Raw genomic sequence first — 20,278 nt, forward strand, 5'->3', positions numbered from 1 at the left:
ACAAGGAGTGCACCCCTAAGGAGCGCCGCCCAGCGCGAAAGAAAAAGTGCAGCCTGCCCAGGAATGGCGCCGCCCACACTTCCCGTGCTGCTGACGACAACAGAAGCAGACAAAGAAACAAGATGCAGCAAATAGACACAGAGAACAGACAACCGGGGTGGGTGGGGGGAATTAAATAAATAAATAAGTCTTTAAAAAAAACAACAAAAAAAACTCATTTGTATTTAATATTTCCCCCTTTTGATGAAGGTCTTTTTCCAACTGCATCGCTAGATGGCACTTGGTAATAATCCTTCAGTGCCAGGGAGGTTCATCCCTGGGAGTCATGTTCTATGCCAGGGGATAGGTAGTGTGTTTATATACTCAGTTTGACTTAGAGAGGGGTCACATTTGATCAACAAGGAGACTTGCAGGAGGTAATTCTTGGGCAATATATAATATTAGGCTGAGTTTCAGTTTCACAAGAAAAGGTTCATAAATATTGAACTTGCTATTTTTTCAGTTTTTACCTTGAAAGAATTATAGCCACACAGGAGGTTGCAGAGAAATGTACAGGAGAATCCCATAGATCTTTCCCTTTCCCCCAGCCCCTTCAGCAACATCGCACAGAATCATGGCACAAATATCCAATCTGAGGAATTGACATGGGCACAATATGCAGAACTTATTCAGATGTCACCAGTTTTACTGGCACTCATTTGTGCCTCAGCCTGACCTTGCAAGTCACATCCTCTCACACTCTGCCTCATTCTCTTTAAGAGAAGAGTCGCTAAATCAGTCCACAGTCAAGGCCAGGGAATCACAAAAGGAGGCAGGCTCCTGGGGCCCATTTTAGAGGCCCCTTCCTGTAATGGTGAAACTTTCCCCCCTTGTTTTAGAACTTTCATAGTTGTAGCTTTTATGTTTAGACCTGTGTTTCATTTTTGAGTTCATTTTCGGTATTGAGATGCAGGTCAAGGAAGAGAATAAATTCCAAGATTTCTATATTTTATTACAACTGCCAGGTAGGATTTAGATATAGTAATGCTCCTAGCCCTGCCACTTTCATGTTGGGAAAACAAAATAGAATGGATGTTTAAAAATTTTTCAGATGATTTGATCCATGCCTGGTGACTTTTCCAGCCTGCAAGTGCCGCGGAGTGCCACCCAACCCAAAAGCTTTGCGGAGAGCCAGCTCAGCAAGGTGATGCAACAAAAAGGGAGGAAAGTTAAAAAAAAAAAATACAGAAGAGCGCACAGCGAATGGACACAGAGAGAAAACAAAAAACAACAAGCGAGCTGCAAGGTGGGGGGAGGAATAAATACAGACACACAGAAGAACGCACAGCGAATGAACACAGAAAGCAGACAGCAAGCAAACCACAAGGTGGGGGGAGGTTAAAAAAAATAACAGCGAAGTAGTAATGCATGAATTTCAGGTTAGAAGAAAAATGGTGTGTGTCTTTAGAACAATTTTCTTTTAGACATAGTTGGTGTCAAAGGAGAAAGAGTAAACGATACGAAAGAACACAGTGAAAATATTCTTTTTGTTGTCCTGACATCCTGGGCATTGGGCCCTCCCTGAGGCACAGAGAACGGGTGGAAGTTCTGGTGGACTGCAGCAATTGAACTACCAGGAGCGTGAGATTAGGAGAGCCTGATGAAGCCAGCCATGCTTGGTAGCATGGGGAAAACATGCTAGACTTGCATCACTGGCTAGAGGACTTTGGGTATGCCTTGTGACTTTTCTTTTATTATCACTATAAATACAAGTTAGAGTGTGAGGAGCCAAATGCTTTTCTCTGAGTTCAGTAAGGATCATGTTTGAACCCTCAATTAAATATTTCCTTTACTATAAGGAGCCATTTGTCTCCCTGCCCCTTTTTTTTTAAAGATTTATTTTCTTTATTTCTCTCCACCCCCTTGTTGTCTTTCACTTGCTGTGTCTGTGTCTGTTTGGCTTCCTTGTTTATTCAGGAGGCACTTGGAACCAAACCCAGGACCTCTGATGTGGAAGGGAGGTCCCTAATCGCTTGAGTCACCTCTACTCCCTGCTTTTTGTGTCTCTCATCAAGTTTTTCCTCCCTGTGTCTGTTGTGTCAGCTCTCTGTCTTCTTTAGAAGGCACCGGGAGCCTCTGCTCCCTGCTTTGTTGTGTCTCATTATGTTTTTTCTTCTTGTGTCTCTTGTTGTGTCAGCTTGCCATGCCTGCACCTTGTGCCAGCTTGGTGTCTTCTTTAGGAGGTACTGGGATCTGAACCAGCAACCTCCCATGTGGTAGGCGGGAGCCCAGTTGCCTCAGCCACATCTGCTTCCTTCCCTGCCCTTTTGATGTCTACTTTGCTTTTTCTTGCTTTATGTTTTTAACCATTTCTTTTTCTTTTTTTCCCCTTCTTTCTGAGATTTAACATCCTTACCCACTTCTCATGTTTCCAATTTGAATTACAACTCAAAATTGTTGGCTTTGTTCCCCTTTTATTGACTGCAGCAGGACGCTGATTCTTGGACTGCCCTTGTCTTCGTTGCCTCAGGCAGCAGGGACCATTTTATGGTCTGTCATGTACCTGAGTCTGCTCCTCTCTAACTGCCTTCTTTCGGCTCCACAGTCCCTCTCTCCCTTTCCCTCACCTTTGCACCCTGCTCATCAGGTGTAGGTGATTTCCTGTCAGACCTAAAGCTTTTGCAGAACCAAAGCCATAGCCCAGAGCATGTTTACTCCTGTGCAGCGCTTAAAGGAGGCAGAAGTAAAATGCTTCCCAGGTGAAGCCGTCTTAGGAAACTTTGCATCTGACCCTGATCCTTTTTGATACTGGTCCTACTGGGAGAGGGGGTGAAGCCAGCCAGCCAGTCTCTGTATTAGGTCTGGACCTTGATGTTCATTTCCTAATTCCTGCTTTCTAGGCTGTTCTTGCGTTTGAAGAACGCACAGGGTCTTAAAGAATTCTGTAGTCAGAACTTGATGTGGCATTTTTATTCAGGAAAGGAGCAGGAAGACAAGACTGTCCTCTCCTAGGAATTCAGCATGGGAGAAATAGGAGTTTGATTTGTCTTTTGTTGTTAACTTTTCTCCTGTATTTGGTTGTGGGCACTTGGCTCACCACGCGGGCACTGGCTCGCCTTGCAGGCACACCTTCTTTTTCACCAGGAGGTCCCAGGAATTGAACCCGGTTCCTCCCATATGGTAGGTGGAGGGAGGCCTTATTACTTGAGCCACGTGTGCTTCCCCCTCATTGTGGTTTTGTCTTTTCCCTTGTGAATAATGAGGTTGAACATCTTTCACATGTTTACTGGACATTTGGAGAGTCTCCTGTAAAGTCCTGTTTAATTATTTTGCCTGTTTGTCTGCTGGCTGCAAAGGAGTTTTTAAAAATGTAACTAGGAGCCAACCTTCAAAAAAAACCCCCCAAAAAACACTCAGGACCCCTGAAGAATAGCTGTTCATTTTATCATAAAAAGTACTAACATGCCTTAGCCAGGGAACGCCGCCCTATGTATAGGGAAGCCCTGCCCTGACTTTGGGCTCTTTCACTCTCCTCTGAATTCAGAAGTTCTCAGAATCCACTGTGCATTGCGGCCACTTGAGTGCCTGTTGTCCTGTGGCCAAAGCCGAATGTCCGAGCCCCAGTGAGCCTTGTTCTCTTGGCTGTGCTTGACCTCCACGACCTCAGTACCAGCTTGTATTTGTTCTTACACAGGTGAAGGTAAGGGGTCAAGCCCAACACTAAGGTGAAGGAGGTGAAGGTAATCTAAGATGATAGTTCGATAGGAAGTTGGGAGTTAGTTTGGATAAGGAGGTGATTTGTTTGGATGATTTTTCCTCTTATCTAAAATCAAACCTCTTAGGGCTGGCCCTGAAGGAAAAGTTCCTTTGTACTTTAGGAGCTGGGGATTAGAAGGCTGTGGTTTCTCAGACTGCCCTTTGCTGGCCTGGCAGGAGTCCTGCTCTGAGCTGCAAGAGGGCAGTCTCCCAGGGCTCTGCCCTGTCTGAGCTCAGCTTCTTCCATTAAACTCTTCACCCCTAGTTCCTACTGCCCCCAACAGCCACATGGAAAGGACCCGGAGCCCATTCTCCAGCAATGTTTTTTCTTTGTGTGGCATTCTCATGTACACAATTTACTTGAAGCAACTAAACTCACTTAGTAGGGTTTTTGTTCTTGTTGTCATTATTGTTTTTCTGTGGACATCAGAATTGTGAATGTGAAAGAATTAAATTGTGGGTTACCCCCAATGGAGACAAAACAAAAATCAGGAGAGTAGATGTAGCTCAAGTGGTTGACCCATGTACGAGGTCCTGGGGTCAATTCCTGGTACCTCCTAAAAACAAAACAAAACAAAACAGTGAGAGAACAAGGAGACAGCATTTTACAGCACAGGTTGGAAAGAGTGCAAGGCAGCTGAGGCCAAGCTTGCTCTGCAGCCTAAGCAGAGAGCCGGAGTGGAGAACGGTGTCACCAGGGGCCAGAGTGCCCCAGTGTGAGCATTTCCTGGGCAGAGTTAAGGTCCTGTACCAGCCCTGTCTCTAGGGAGGGTGTAGAGAAAGAATCTCCCAAGTAAGTTCAATGTAAAGTTTGTCTCCAACATCTTATTTTCTCTTTCTAGGACCATATATAGTGTAACCCAGGAGGCAGGTATCAACAATTCTGTTTCAGTCAGGACTAGTGTTTACCTGGGTTTACAGACATCAGGCATCACTTTACTCAAGAAAATATACATGTTCTTTCATGTTCAAGGCTGATGGGTTTATTGAAGGTATTGCTGGTCTCAGTGGTTGGAAAGAGGCCCCAGCAGCTGGCTTTTCATTCACGAGAAAATAACTCTGTGTTTGTCAACTCAAGACGGAAGCCTCTTGAGGGGGGTACCCATTCTGTGTTCTCACAGTTGGGTGCCAGGCACAGAGTGGCCCTGGGGGACTGGCTTTGTCTTCTTTCTGGCTTTAAGGATTTGGGTGCTCATGAGTCATTCTCAGGGCTGTTGCCCATTTGCCCATTCTTTCTTGCCTCATGGAGTTTATTTTATTTTTTTTAGGAGGGACCAGGAAGCAAACCCGGGACCTTGTATATGGAAAGCAGGCACTCAACGACTTGAGCTTCATCTGTTCCCTGTTGGACATTCTTATAAGGTTCTTTAGCCCTTCCCATTGATCTCCTTTGACTTCATTTGTTTGTCTGTTCCTGGTGTTCTCTGCACTCACATACAGTTCATTCTCCATGTTCAGAAGGATTGTGCTGCTTTAAGCACAGCTTCTCTTTTTTTTTTTTGCATTTATAAAGTGTATTTATTTGGAGTAGAAACTTACAGTAACCAGGCCATAAAGCATAAGTTACTTCCCTCACCAAAGTCTTTTGCCAAGTATTGGAGCAAGATGGCTGCCAACGTCTGCCAAAAGATCAGGCTTCCTGGGTTTCTCTCTACCCAGGGCATGTTGCTCTTGGGCTCAGCTGCCCTGCACTTTCCACAAGGCCAGCTGTAGACTATCAGGTAACTCGTTCTGTCTCTCTTCCCAGGGCTCTATTCTCTCCAGGCTCAGCTGATCTGCTCCTCTGTGTACTTACTTCCCAGACTCAAGTCAAAACTCCACCCTCCCTTCTCTGTGGTGTGGTTTCTCCATGATTCCCCAGCACTGCTCCTCGTTATTTTTTTTAGGAGGTACCAGGGATTGAATCTGGGACCTTCATGCAAAGCAGGCCTCAGCTACTGAGCTACATCTGCTCCCCATTGCTTCTCTTTAGAGTGAGTCTGCCTAGCCTTGTAACAAGAAGTAGGTTGAATCCCCTGGACAGGGTTAGAGCAGTGGTTTATTCTATTAGAGCAACTGGGATGGAGTTCTCTGGTTCTGTGGGAACGTGATGAATTTGGAGCCTGTTTCCACAGGCGGGCCTCCCAAAGAATGTGCAGGCATTCTTCTTTCACTGTTAGTAAATCATCACCCACTGTGTTGTCTATCAAGTAGAACTTTGCTCTGAATTTCTGATGAAAGTCAGAGATATTTCCTGGGTCCACTTTAGGTTCTTATCAGTACTTAACCTTACTGAGACACACACATTTCTGCAAGTCTTTATGTTGTCTCTGCACTTGAGATCAAAGTTTTTATTTTAGTTGTTTAGCCACCACTTAGCAACTCTGTGACCTTGGATAAAGCATTTAACTTTCTTACATCTCTATTAGCTAATCTGTAAAATGGACATCTGTTTTAGTTTCCTTATTGTTAGAGCAAATACCATGCAATGAGTTGGCTTAAACAATGGGAATTTATTGGGACATGGTTTTGAGGCTAGGAGAAAGTCCAAACAAGGTGTCATCAAGGCGATGCTTTCTTTCTGAAGACTGGCACTCTGGGGCTGGCTGCCAGTGAGCCTTGGTCCTTGGCTTTTTTGTCACATAATAATGCACATGGCAGCCCCTCCTGACCTTAGCTTTCAGCTTCTTGCTTTCCATGGTTTTCTCCTTCTGAGTTTCATCCTTATAAAGGACTCCTGTAATAGGATTAAGACCCATCTTGATTGAGTTGGGCAACACCTTACCTGGAGTAACTTCATCAAAAGATCTGACTTTCAATGGGTTCATACCCACAGGAATGGATTACCTTTAAGAACATGTTTTTTGGGGTACATAGCTCCCAACCACCACAACATCTTTTTTTTTTTTTTTTTAAGATTTATTTTATTTATTTTTCTTCCCTTCCCCCCCCCATCATCTGCTCTCTGTGTCAACTCACTGTGTGTTTTTCTGTGCCCACTTGCACTCTTGGTGGCACTGGGAATCTGTGTCTCTTTTTGTTGCGTCATCTTGCTGCATCAGTTCTCCATGTGTGTGGCACCACTCCTGGGCAGGCTGTACTTTTTTTCACGCCGGGCGGCTTTCCTTGCGGGGTGCACTCCTTGCATGTGAGGCACCCCTACATAGGGCGCCCCTGCGTGGCACGGCACTCCTTGCACAAGGCAGCTCTGTGCATGGGCCAGCTCACCACATGGGAGAGGAGGGCCTGGAGATTGAACCCTGGACCCTCCCATATGGTAGGCGGACACTCTTATCAGCTGAGCCACGTCCGCTTCCCATAACATCTTAATGCTTTCCTGCCAAGAGGACCCAGAATGTGCCTGTGAGGTTTTTTCCATCTTCAGTTAGATGCTGCTTCTGGCTCATGGGTATAGTCATTATTATTGATCAAGGGTCTTAATTTTAGGCTGATAACACTGTAAATTGGAGTTGTTTTATTGAGAACCATAATCTACTCAATTCCTTTCTGAGTTCTCAATTCTGAGTAAATTCCCCTCTTCTTCATTCACTGGATGCTGCATATATAGGTAGACTGATAATTCAGGCAAGGGCCCTTCTTGAAGAAGTGCATATGCTTGGAGAGGAGACAGAAGATATCTGTGATAAGAATGTGATGATAACAGAGGTTAACAGAGAGGAGTGATTTAATTCTGGGCCTAGGGGAAGGAAAACTAGTGTAGTATAGGGAAGGTCAATTTGATCTGCACCTTGAAGAAATAGGAATTTGCTGGTTAACATGGGGATACGGCAGGGCAGGTCCAGGCAGAGGGAACAGCACTGGCAAAGGCACAAACCAACTGTGACACATTTAAGACACAAGTCCTTTGTTTTCCTTGAACGTAAATTGTGTGTGCACGTGTTTGTGCTGGGAGAAGAGCGCTGGAGAATGGTTGGTGAAACAATTGTAAATGAATGAATGAGGGAAGCGAATTTGCCTCAACGGATAGAACATCTGCTTACCACATGGGAGGTCCAGAGTTTAAACCCAGGGCCTCCTGACCTGTGTGACGAGCTGGCCCACACTCAGTGCTGATGCACGCAAGGAGTGCCCTGCCACACAGGGATGTCGCCCTCATAGGGGAGCCCCATGCGCAAGGAGTGCACCCCATAAGGAGAGCCGCCCAGCGTGAAAAAAAGTGCAGCCTGCCCAGAAGTGGTGCCACACACATGGAGAACTGACGCAGCAAGATGATGCAACAAAAAGAGACACAGATTCCTGGTGCCTCTGACAAGAACATAAGTGGCACAGAATAACACACAGCGAATGGACACAGAGAGCAGACAACTGGGGAGGGGTGAGGGCGGGGAAGGGGAGAGAAATAAAAAAATCTTTAAAAAAAAATGAATGAATGAAACTCAGATTTCTTATTTGTAGTACTCACACATCAGGGCTTGAGGCAGGTGTCAGCAGTTTTTTTCTGTGAAGGGCCAGAGAGGATTTATTTTAGACTTTGTGAACCATACGGTTTTTGTCACAACTACCCAATGCTGCTGTTTTGCAAAAGCAGCTCTAGACAGGTAAACAAAGGAGCATGGCAGTGTTCCAATAAAACTTTATTTATGGACACTGAAATTTGAATTTCATGTGCTTTTCACGTGTCACAAGATTTTCTTTGGATTTTTTTCAACCACCTAAAATGTAAAAATCATTGGTGTGGGCCTTTCAAAAAACAGGAAGCAGGCTGGATTTGGCCTACAGGTCATTGTTCACTGAACCCTGGATTAAAAGATTGGTTTTTTCCCAGGCCCACCTTGAATTGGATTGTTTGGCCAAAGGCATTAGTTAGAAATCAGTCAAGCTGCGGATTGTCAAGCTTCTTTGAGTTTGCTTCAGCTGCTCTCTGTTCTAAATATAGATCATTTGCATCATCTGTGTGGCCTTCTACATTACATATTAGTGTCTTTGGGAGGCTGGTTGGGGTCACCTTTAGGATCCCTTTCACCCCGTGATTCTTAGTCTAATGATTTTCTTTAAAACAACAACAAAACAGAAAAAAACCCAACACTCTCTTGAAACTGTGGCACTGTGTTCTCCCGGAGTTTTTTCCTTTGGCCTCTTCTTCTGGCCTCCCTCCCAGGCTTCTGACTTCACAGGTGGCTGTCCTTTGGGCCTTGCCCGCGGCGCTCTCCTCTCTCTCTCCTCTCCCTGTTGACTTTCATCAGGCCTTGTCTTCAACTAACATCTCTTCACTGGTGACTAACAAACATGACCTTCCTTCCCAGGCATAAAGCCTTTCAAGGTTTCCCCTTACCTGGGAGTTAAAGTCCAAACTCCTCAGCCCGGCCCGAAGGCCTGCCCGTTCAGTCCTGTGCACTGCCCGACAGCCAGGCTGAGTCGTCAGGTGGCCTTGGCGCACCGCCGCTCCTCCTCACCCTCGCCATCACGCGCCTCTCCTGCCCTCCACCTCCCCCTTCTCCTGCTCCCAGCAAATGCCCAGTCGATACTGCACTCTGTGAGGACCCACTCAAGTGGGCAGCTCTCCCCTCAAGACTCAGCTCAATGTCTGTGCCTCCTGTGTCAGAAAAGGTAAGACGTTTTCTCTGGGGGCCCACAGAGCCTTTGCACACAGAGGTTTCAGCCTTACCATACTGCTACCATTATGAGGTAAAAAAAAATAGTTGAATATCAGTTTAAGGTCAAATATAACTATAAGTTGGTGCCTTCACTAGACCGAGCTCTTGGGGGCAGCGTTTGGGGCCCACTCATCTTTGTGACCCCAGAACCTGACACTTAGAACGTGCTCAGTATGTGTTGAAAAATGAGTGTGCCCACGAAGCTGTGCTTAGGTGGGTGGCACCGACTTGGACATGAACCTGGAATTAGCAGGCAAAATTGGACCTTTTTATGATTTATGTCTTTAAATACATTTATCTTTTTCTCTTGTAGGAAGAAAATCCTTCCAAAGATGGTCTCCCACTCAGAGTTGAGAAAACTTTTCTGTTCAGCTGATGCAGTATGTTTTGATGTGGATAGCACAGTCATCAGAGAAGAAGGAATCGACGAGCTGGCCAAATTCTGCGGCGTTGAGGATGCTGTGTCAGAAATGTAGGAAGAGTATTCAGTTTATGAACTGATGAGCAATTGCAAAACCAGAGTGTTTTGGATGTGATGCCAGAGCCCCAGTTCCTGGCTTTTAGTCCCTGGCTCGGAAGCATGGGTAGTAGGTTTTTCTTTTTCCTTCCATCATTGAGAGATGCTTTTGGAAGTATACATTATCCTTTCATCCACTTATACATTATTTATGAGGTTCCTGCTTCTGGGAAACAAATATGGATGAGATATACCCTTTGTTCAGTCATGATAATGATGACTGTAACTGACCAAAGACCACAGCCTGCGGCCTCCAGGCTCCCAGTGCTTTGTGTCGTGGTCGAAAGCGTGGCCTTGGAGGGCTACTGGAAAGCTAGTTCTGACTTGGAGTCTCTAGGGATGCCTGGGCTCCTGCCCCCACCCCTGCACTGCAGCAGTGGCCCCTCCCTCTGTGACTGCCACCTGCAGTCACCAGGTCATGGACCAGTTTATGTCCAGCTGCATCTGATGCCAGAGGGCCTGGTCTTGGGTTTCTTTCTTGGTTTCCAAGAGTAAGGCACCTAGAGGCAGGAGGTGTGGTTTTTCTCAGGTCACCGCGTGGTGCGTTCATGGCTGTTGGGCATGAGCGTAATGTGATTCTCGAGCAGACCTTCAATAGTTGATTTCCAGGCTTCACTTCCATGGCAACGTGGCATGGACGGTGGGGCTCCTGGGAGTACCTTCCTCGGGGAGGGGTGCTCGAGGCCTGTGGAGACACACTCGGGAAACGGACTTGGCCCAGTGGTTAGGGCGTCCGTCTACCACATGGGAGGTCCGTGGTTCAAACCCCGGGCCTCCTTGACCCGTGTGGAGCTGGCCATGCGCAGTGCTGATGCGCGCAAGGAGTGCCGCGCCACATAGAGGTGTCCCCCGCGTAGGGGAGCCCCACGCGCAAGGAGTGCACCCGTAAGGAGAGCCGCCCAGCGTGAAAGAAAAGTGCAGCCTGCCCAGGAATGGCGCCGTCCACACTTCCCGCGCCGCTGACAACAGAAGCGGACAAAGAAACAAGACACAGCAAACAGACACAGAGAACAGACAACCGGGGGAGGGAGGGGAATTAAATAAAAATAAATAAAATCTTTTAAAAAAAAAAAAAAGAGACACAATCAGCTGGCTTGATGGTTGGATCTTCTCCTAGGACCCGACGAGCCATGGGCGGGGCAGTGCCCTTCAAGACTGCCCTCACTGAGCGCTTGGCGCTAATCCAGCCATCCAGGGAACAGGTACAAAGGGTCCTGGCAGAGCATCCCCCCCACCTGACCCCCGGGATAAGGTAAGAGGCGCCCTGGCTCTGCTCAGTCTCCCTCAGCACTTGCAATTTTTTTCTTTTTTAAAAGATTTATTTGTCTCTTCCCCTCCTCTCCCTGTTGTCTGCTCTCTGTGTCCATTCACTGTGCATTCTTCTGTGTCTGCTCTTTAGGCTGCACTGGGAACTGATCATGGGACCTTCCGGAGTAGGAGAGAGGCACTCAGTCTCTTGCACCACCTCAGCTCCCTAGTCTGCTGCATCTCTTATTGTCTCTCCTCTGTTTCTCTTTTTGTTGCGTCATCCTTCTGTGCCATCGCTCTGTGTGTACCAGCACTCTGTGTGGGCCAGCACTCTGCGTAGGTCAGCTTACCTTCACCAGGGGGACCTGGGAATCGAACCCTAGACCTCCCATTTGGTAGACGGGAGCCCAATCACTTGTGCCACATATGCCTCCCTGCAATTTTTTTTCATCCATTCATCCAATATTCACTTGACGCAGTGAACATATATGAACTCTCACTCTTGAATGGCCATCTTTCTCTCCTTGTATGTTTCCTGGATTTTCTCTACTTTTGGTATTCAAAGTTGTGTTTTCTGTATCTTTCACAGACCAAAATGAACCACAGTCATTTCCCAATGATAATATCTTCTTCCAGCTTACATTTACTGGACACTGAGCCTCTCAACCTTTGTGTTAATTGTTTCAGATCACTTTCAACTCCTGATATTTTCGTTTTTGTCTGCCAGTTCTCCATTTACTAATTCAGGTCTCCTGCATTTTGCCCTCAACCACATAGTCACAACTAAATAGATTCATCTGTGAAACGTATTAGTCAAAAATCGAGATTATCATCTCTATGAGTCACAGCTACTTCCAAGTCTTTTTGAAACTTCTCTCATCCTTTGATGTCTTCGCAGAGCTCAGTATGCCCATTATTTCAGCTTTAAAATCTTCTGCTAGGAGGTTTTGAGGCTAAGGAGAAGTCCAAATCAAGGCATGGCCGAGGCAATGCTTTCTTCCAGAAGACTGGTGTTGTGGGGCTGGCTGCTGGTGATACTTGGCCCACGGCTTCTCTGTCGCATGCGGGTACACATGGTGGCCTCCTCTGGCCTCCGCACCTGCATTTCGGGACAGCTCCTGAGAGTATCTCACCCTAACTTTAGAGCTCCTCTGGTTTTTTTCAGCAACTATGTACAGTCTTGTCTGTCTGTCCTTCTGTCTGTGTCTGTCCTCTCTCCCCAGGGAGAGCCTAAGCCCTGCTTCATCTCGTGCTTCTGGGTCCATGGGCAGAATCAAGCTGTGGAGTGGCTCCCTGAGGCAGCCAAGCTCAGCTATTAATATCTAAGTGCATTCAGAAAAATATACAAAACCTGAGTTCATGAGCCAATATGGCCACAGATGTGCCTCAGGCACATGTTGTCAGGAGGAAAAGATATTATTTAGTTTCTTTTTCATGTCTCCTTTTTTCTCTTCTGTATTAATCAGTGTTTGGTATCTTGTTTTTCATTCTTGCAGGGAGCTGGTCAGTCGCCTACAAGAGCGAAATGTGCAGGTTTTCCTGATATCTGGCGGTTTCAGGAGCATTGTAGAGCATGTTGCTTCAAAGCTCAATATCCCAGCGACCAATGTATTTGCCAATAGGCTGAAGTTCTACTTTAATGGTAAGATTTGACTTGTAACAGTTTCTTTTTAAAAAAAAATTATCAGTTTTGTATTCAATATTCTAGTAACGGCTGTTGGAATGCAACTTAAGTGGAGGTCACCAGAAGGCAATATTGAGAAAACCGTTTCTCCTGACTGCTGCCTTCAGCTCCTTGGTATCTTTCATTCTGAAAAATAGCCTTAAGTTGTCATCTATCTTGGATTTTGTATCCATATTATCACCTACCTGTATATAAAGATCTGCATTCAGCAAAATGCGAATTCTTCTGTAACCCACATTGCTTATTTTGTTACTTTGGTGAGAGAGCTCATCTATGTAAGCCAATCTAAACTCATGGAGGAGAGTTGTTTTACTGAGGGACACTGCCCTGTAGCTGTCATTTTAGATCCTCTCAAGAGGTCTCCAGCTATTTCAGGGGTAGCTGACATTCTTAAAACCAAATGATACTAATTTAAACATTTAAAATGTGTTAACCATACACTTTTGAAGGGTGTGTAGGTGGAGAATATTATAAAAAGGAGGAGGGAACGAGTGTGGTAATTACTGTAAAAATGGAGATAACTGATCCTTCTAGAAAAAATTATATATTAATTTAGTTCACATTTAGAATATTACTAGTTCATGGTGGTCTATCACCTCAATGAAGTTTGAGATTACTACACTGGAAGATTAGAGGATGAAACTAATTTGCTTCCAGGTTCTTATGGCCTAATGTAGAGTAACCTCTATCAGAGATATTGTAATTTAAAAGCTGAGCTTGGGGGAGCTGGCATAGCTCAGTGGTTGAGTGCCTGCTTTCCATATATGAGGTCCTGGGTTCAATTCCTGGTACCTCCTAAAAAAAGAGAGAGAGAGAGAGAGAGCTTGTTTATTCAGAGGAATTGCTGTGGAATGTGGTAACTTTAACAAGGGACACTTTTAGCCTTCTCAGGCACGTTTAAAGAATATATCATCTATGTACAAGAGTATAAGCCTATGGATCTTTTAACACTCTTTTAACTGCTCTTTGAAGGTGAATATGCAGGTTTTGATGAGACGCAGCCAACAGCGGAATCTGGTGGGAAAGGAAAAGTTATTAAACATTTAAAGGAAAAATTTCATTTTAAGAAAATTATCATGATTGGAGATGGAGCCACTGACATGGAAGCCTGTCCTCCTGCTGTATGTATTTAGGGTTTGTTTTCCTTCAAGCTGGACTTCTGTTTTAGACAGCTAATGTAGAACAAAATAAGATTTATGAGAGCTACAGGAAAACATCGACATGAAATCAAAATAAAACCAAAACCAAACTCCATGTCATTTTATCTTCTGACTTTTCCAAACTCAAGAAAGGTTCTGAATAAGGAATTAAAAACCTTTTGAAACTTTTAATGACCCCTTGTTCCCGCATTTGGGCTACCCTCTTGTAGCTTATTTAAGGTTTAGCTTATTTCCCCAAAAATAGCTTTACCAACTCTTATAGCTGTAACCAAGATTTTAATATTACTTTAGACTTTTACTATTTCCTCATATATTACCTTAATTAATTCTCACAGTAGTCCTGAAGGTAAAGTATTACCACCCCCTTTTTACTGATGGGGAAACTGAGGCTTGTGGAGGTTAGATAACTTGTCTGTATCAAAGCATTTTCTTCTGAATTAATGTTCTTTCTAAGACCAGCAGGGGTTTTATTCTAAGCATTAAAAAGGACAAGATAGTGAATGTAATTAACAAGACTAGATTGACAGTGGCTAAAATGGGACATTTTCCACAACAAAAATTAAAAACCAGTCAACCCATAGAACTGTACAATACAAGGAGCAATCCATAATGTAAACTATGGACTTTAGTTCATAGTATAACCATAATGATATTGGTTCATCAATTGTAACAAATGTACCGTTCTAATGCAAAATGTTAATAGGGAAAATGTGTGTGTGTGTGTGGTGTGTGGGGAGGCATGTATGGGAAAGCTGTACTTTATTTATGATTTTTCTGTAAACTAAGGAGGAAAAACCCCAATGTGGGAAGTGAATGCTAGATAATAGCAAATGTCCTAAATATCCAATGCGTCCACATCACATAGGACTTTGCCTTTATCATCTCTTTCTAACTCAAGAAAAACTGAAACAAAAATATAGTACAGCACTTGTTTCCACCTAGTTTCCTGTGATCCAAAAAGAGTTACTATCTCTGGAAATGAATTATCAAAAATGGTCAAAGAATGGTTCAAGATACACGTCATTAGATGATTTAATGATTTGACAGACGTTAGGGGTTGAGTAAGTAATGAACGCCTGGCTAGTGTAAGGAGGAGTACACAGAAATAAAATTCGGAGTTCTTCTGAAGGAACTCCCAATTGCATTGTCAGAAAAGACAAATTACAAACACCAGCTGACCCTCCAGGTCAGAACGTGACCCAGGCTGAACCAAGGGAAGGCGTGAGTGCAGGTGTGTAGTTCCTGTGGGTGTCAGAGAAATCTGTGGCCTAAAAGAATGGTAGCAGCACCCCAACCCCAGAAGGCCAGGCAGGATTTAGGGGAGGAGGTTGGGGTGGGGAGGGGGCAGCAGCAGAGCAATCCCCAGCTGGCGGCCCAGGCAGGACCGGCAGGGGCAGCTTTCCCTGCTGCCCTGAGGACGCCGCGCTCCGGCTTTGGTCCGGAAGCCCTGGAGGGTCCGTTCTGGACAGAGGAGGAAGCAGTCAGGGTGTTGAGACAGCTGATTTGGTGCTGGCAGGCAGAGCGGACAGGAGGCTAAGGGCACCTGGAAGGTTAGAATCCCATTGTTACCTTTTGGTGTTTTTTTGTTTTTTTTTTAATCCCTCTTGTGTGGTAGAAAAATTAAAATGTAGGGCAGAAAAAGAGAAATACCATTTTAAAAGATCATTGACTGAAAGAAGGCATCCCTTAGAACAATGTAACTCTAAACAATTTCAGTGGTGAAAACTAGAGTGTGGCCAGCAGATAGTGGGGCTGTCACCTCCTTCGGCCTAGGACGATAAAACCCTGCCTGTCCACCATTCACTGTGCACACACCCTGTGGGACTCCTCAGCCCACCGGGAGGGGACCCTGAGGCCAGCACAGGCTTCTCATTATTTTTAAGGAGGCACCTTGCATTGAACCCAGGACCTCGTACGTGGAAGCAGGCACTCAACCACTGAGCTACACTTGCTCCCCCCAGGATTCTCTTTTGACCTCCCTTTTTTTTTAATCTGCTTGGCATAGATGGGATGGCCAGTTTAGAACCCGGCCGTTTACCCTCGATATGCTTTTTATCATTGTTTTGTAAGGATCTGTCTTGATTTTAAGAGGGGGGCGGATTATGCCTTAACCTTCTCCCAAAGCGCCCCCCACCCCCCACCCTGGTGTCCAGCCGAGTGGTCCAAGCAGTGCTGCACTTGAAGATTCCTGAGTGAGTGTCGTGAGGGAAGGAGAGCAGAGGGGATGCTCGACAGTTACTGCGTGCTCAGGGGAGGGGCCCTCACCAGCGCCCGGCACGTCTCTGCATGAACCTTTTCTTCTTTCAAGCTGACCCCTGCCTCTGCTGCTGCAGCATCTTTCTGCTTTTAAAACTCTTTCCCTTTTTTTTTTTCTCCTTCTTAGGATGTTTTCATCGGATTTGGCGGAAACGTGATCAGGCAACAAGTAAAAGACAATGCCAAATGGTACATCACTGATTTTGTAGAGCTTTTGAGAGTACTGGAAGAATAATGTCAGTTTTTATACAGCTCCTTAACTTTGGTTTAATTTTTTAAAGTTATACAGATGGATACTGTTTGCTTACAACTACCTATTACAAACTGATGTATAAATGTGGCACTGATTATCAGTCCTTCCATGTAAACTACAGTGAAGGCACCCCGAAAATTCCTTTTCTTGTTATAGTTCCAGTATTATTGTGACCACTAATTTCCTGGAGAGTTTTATAATCTGAATTCTTTAATATATTTTCCCAGACATAGTCTATTTGAAGCCTTTTAAAGATTAAACAGCTCTCTTACTCTTGGAACTACAGACTAGATAGCCTTAAGTGAATGTGGGTTTTCATTTTGGTATAGAAATAAAAATGTATCCATGTGTCAGAACAGATTTGTGCCATCTTCAATTCTGCCTTCCATGTGCTTATATGCAGTGTTAAAGTAGAAACAACCTCCAGGCAAAGAGCAGGTGTGCGACCGCTCAGTGTAGACCCCAGTGCTGGCAGCTTCAAGATCCCCTGCTTGGCCTGAACTTGGAGGGGAGTGCCGGGCCCGCGGGAGACTTTTTTTTTACCCCATGGAAGTTCTTTTCAAAAATAACAGTGGATTTAAAAAAAAAAATTTTTAACAAAATAAAAATAATAGCAGAAACTTAAACAAAAGTACTGACCTTTAAAAAAAAAAAGGATATGGAAAATCACATGAAATAAAAAGACATAAAAACAACTTTTACTAATCCCCAATGAAGAAGCAGCACTTTCCCCCTCATGATGCAAAAGTAAGTCCCAAAGCATGTATGAACCATTTCTTCTTCACAGATGACTTGCCAAGACCTGAATGCCAGGCTCATGATTATTTTGAGCCATGTCCAGAAAGAGAGGCTTGAGGACATGCTTGGAAAGTCTAAGATTCTCTACTGTTCCTGGTGGAAAATGAGGGAGGGGACAGCCAGGTCCCGGAAGAGGCGTGCCCAGCCTGCTGCTGGGCGACTAAGTAGAAAAGGCTTAGGAGGCCTGACTATTGGAAATTATTTGGAGAGCTTATATGTTAGCGAGATAATCAAATCAAATGAATCAAATTCCTGCAAGGAGTTTCCACAGGAGACTGAAAAAGGTTTGGCAACACTGAAATGGGGAACAAGGAGGCAGTTGTTTGGGGATGGTGAGCGTTAACTGGCGACGTTCCTAGAAGCTGTTCTGCGGGTCTGCACTTCCAGCTCCAGGCCGCAACGGGTCCGCAGGGTCTGGGAAGGGCGCTGCAGCCCTCCTGGGCCTTCGCCGCCACCCGGCAGTGGCCATGGGGTGGGGTGGGGTGGCAGGGAGGCCCTGTCGGTGCTAACTGCCACCCACAGGGCCACGGCCGGCCTGGGAAGTGGCACTGAACTTGGCTCAGGGAGTCTGATCTGCTGAGATGCGTGATGCCTTTTGTACCAGTTCCCTAGGCCCTCCTCTGCCCCACGCTGCCTGCGCTCCACCGGCCGCACACAGGCACACGCTGGCACAATCTCTTCTTTGTGGTGGTGGTGGTGGTGGGGTGAGTTTTCATTGATGCTGGAATTGCACTAACCCCGTCCCTGCATTTCTGATGCTGGGCCCGCGACGGAAGGGGTCTCCCAGGAGTTAGGTCCATGGACACAGTAAGGACAGGATTTGGAAAATGGTGGCAGTGTCCCCTGGCTTCCTGTCCTTGCTATACCGCCAACATTCTGACCATGAGCACTGCTTATAAAGAGGTAAGAATCAGGGTCCTAACAAAGTAAGAATCGAAATTGGGGCGCGGGTGTAGACCAGTGGTTGAGCACCTGCTTCCCATGTACAAGGTCCAGGGTTCAATGCTCGGTTTGTCCTAAAAAGAATAGAAATTTCTCTTGGTATTAAGTTGAAGCAATAAATGTTCCTCACAGCCTTTATATGCTAAAAACACAAAAAAACGACCCTGGGGCACTTCCCACTTACTCTCCACCGGCTTTGGTGTGACTGCTGCTACGCGTGTCTCTCTGTCTTCTACTGGAGACATGTGTTTCTCCGGGACACCTTGGGTGGCGCATGGGGTCCCCAGCCCCAGGAGCAGGGAGCAGCAATCCCACCCTGGGCAGTTGGGTTGCAAGAGACACATGTTCAGGGGGTCCTGCCTCCGTCCCCGACAGTATCGGCATCGCGGCTTTTGTCGCCATGGCCCCCAGACCCTTTATGACTGGGTTCAGAAAACTCAGAAGCGGCCTGGCCCACGGTCCCACTGTGCCTTTCCCCATTTTCCAAGGTGTACCCCGTGTTTCCTCATATGACTTCCTCGACCCTGAGGTCAGCAGACCGGAAACAGGCTCAGAAAGTCAATGAATGTTACAAGCGCACACCCGAGCTGGAGCCCAGGGCAAAGATTTCCACTTTTCTTTATCTTAGGCATCAGTAGAGTTAACAATTTACTGGGGCCAAGAGTGTCTGCCCCAAGATAATACTTAAAAGGATTTTTTTTAACACTCCATCTACAATACAGTAGATGCTGTTTCCCCCCCTATTTGGGGGCCTGTTTTGCAAAACATTCAAGTGGTTTTCCTTTTTAATCATCACTAAAAGCTGGAAAAGGTACGGGTTTGAAGGCACCAGTACTTTGCTGATCGTATCTTCCAACTTTGAACACATTTATATGGTTACTGTCGTCCTTTTGAATTGTTTTACTGAGGTTATGAAGGCATGTCATCTTTATAAGGATTTACTTGTATCAAAAATGCTGTGGACAAATATGTGATTATACCGAATACCTTGATTGTACACTTTGGATGGATTTATGCTTTATTAATATGTATCAATAAAATTGACCTTGTTTAAAAAAATCCTATGAATACAGACCATGCCCTGCTTTCTGAGAGTCCCAGGGATTTCCTGATAATGGAAGTCACCATATATTCTTTTTCCTTCCTTTTCATCGGTCCCTTTTGCTTCCTCACTTTCCTTCACTTTCTCCCTCCCTTTTTTCCTTCCATTGATGTATTGAGCATATTATGGAGCATTTACTATGTGCCATCCAGAAACTGAAAGTCAGATTTTACAATAAAGAAGTGATGATGTAGTCTGAAAAAAGATCTTTCACAGGCAGTTGTGAAACTAAGGGAAAAGAAGCAGATTCTATTAAGTACTAATTTGAAGATCAAAATGTGGTTCCAAGAAGGCTTTTAAAAAGCGGCAAGAATGCCCACTGAATGGAATACTCTCTTTATGAGACAGATTTACAAACCTCACATAAATCCTAATTATAGTTAAAAATGAATCGGCCTCTATAATTACTCTTCACAAGACTTATACCCAGTGAATGGAAAATGAGATTGGAAGTTTTGAATACCACTGATGAAAATAGACAAATCCAATTCCTTCTTTCAGCTCCAGTGGCTTAGTGAATGAATCTGGTGAAGTGAGCAAAAATTGCTAAAATAAAGTGATGATTTGATAAGTCAGTCTAACAGTAGAAGGCGCTCGTCCGGGCCATTGCCGACCGCCACGTTGCTAAGTAAGCGGTCCAGTTGCTCAGCCTCCCAACACCTGGATGAGCGAGCTCTTTGTTCTCTTGGCCATCATAATGCCTCTTTGAGTATCCTGCCTTCCCAGCGGTTTTTTGGTCTCTCCTCCTGATTCCTGCCCACCTTTGTCCTCTTCTCTATCTGCATTCACTCCCTTGCTGAGCTTGTCCAGCCTCGTGGCCTTAAATTCTAGATGCCAACAATTTCACAAATATCTCCTTCCAGGCCAGACAGCTCTCCCAAATTTGACTTCTATAACAACTGCCCACCTGATGTCTCCACTGGGGGATCTGTAGAGACATCTCAGACTCAACATGGGCCAAACGGAAACCCTGATCTTCAAGCCCCACA

The 20,278-nt window shown here is 45.3% G+C and overlaps 1 protein-coding gene across 10 annotated transcripts in view; it reads left to right on the forward strand.

The window, feature by feature from the left end:
* The window catches only part of PSPH (phosphoserine phosphatase), a 90,594-nt gene extending 71,348 nt beyond the window's left edge, over positions 1–19,246 (forward strand). For 5 of the 10 annotated variants that reach the window (XM_058286008.2, XM_058286005.2, XM_071211185.1 and 2 more), the window contains 6 exons: positions 9,643–9,801; positions 10,964–11,098; positions 12,591–12,736; positions 13,751–13,899; positions 16,322–16,383; positions 16,851–19,246. In XM_058286008.2, the coding sequence (XP_058141991.1) occupies positions 9,662–9,801; positions 10,964–11,098; positions 12,591–12,736; positions 13,751–13,899; positions 16,322–16,383; positions 16,851–16,947 (729 nt within the window). In that variant the 5' untranslated portion in view covers positions 9,643–9,661 and the 3' untranslated portion in view covers positions 16,948–19,246. Of the gene's footprint in view, positions 1–5,003; positions 5,098–8,978; positions 9,283–9,642; positions 9,802–10,963; positions 11,099–12,590; positions 12,737–13,750; positions 13,900–16,321; positions 16,806–16,850 lie in introns of those variants that run through there. The other 5 variants (XM_071211187.1, XM_071211188.1, XM_058286007.2 and 2 more) reach the window with 3 other exon arrangements.
* The last annotated feature ends 1,032 nt before the right edge of the window (positions 19,247–20,278 follow it).

Source organism: Dasypus novemcinctus, chromosome 23, assembly GCF_030445035.2.
Source record: "Dasypus novemcinctus isolate mDasNov1 chromosome 23, mDasNov1.1.hap2, whole genome shotgun sequence".
Taxonomy (NCBI): Eukaryota; Metazoa; Chordata; class Mammalia; order Cingulata; family Dasypodidae; genus Dasypus; species Dasypus novemcinctus.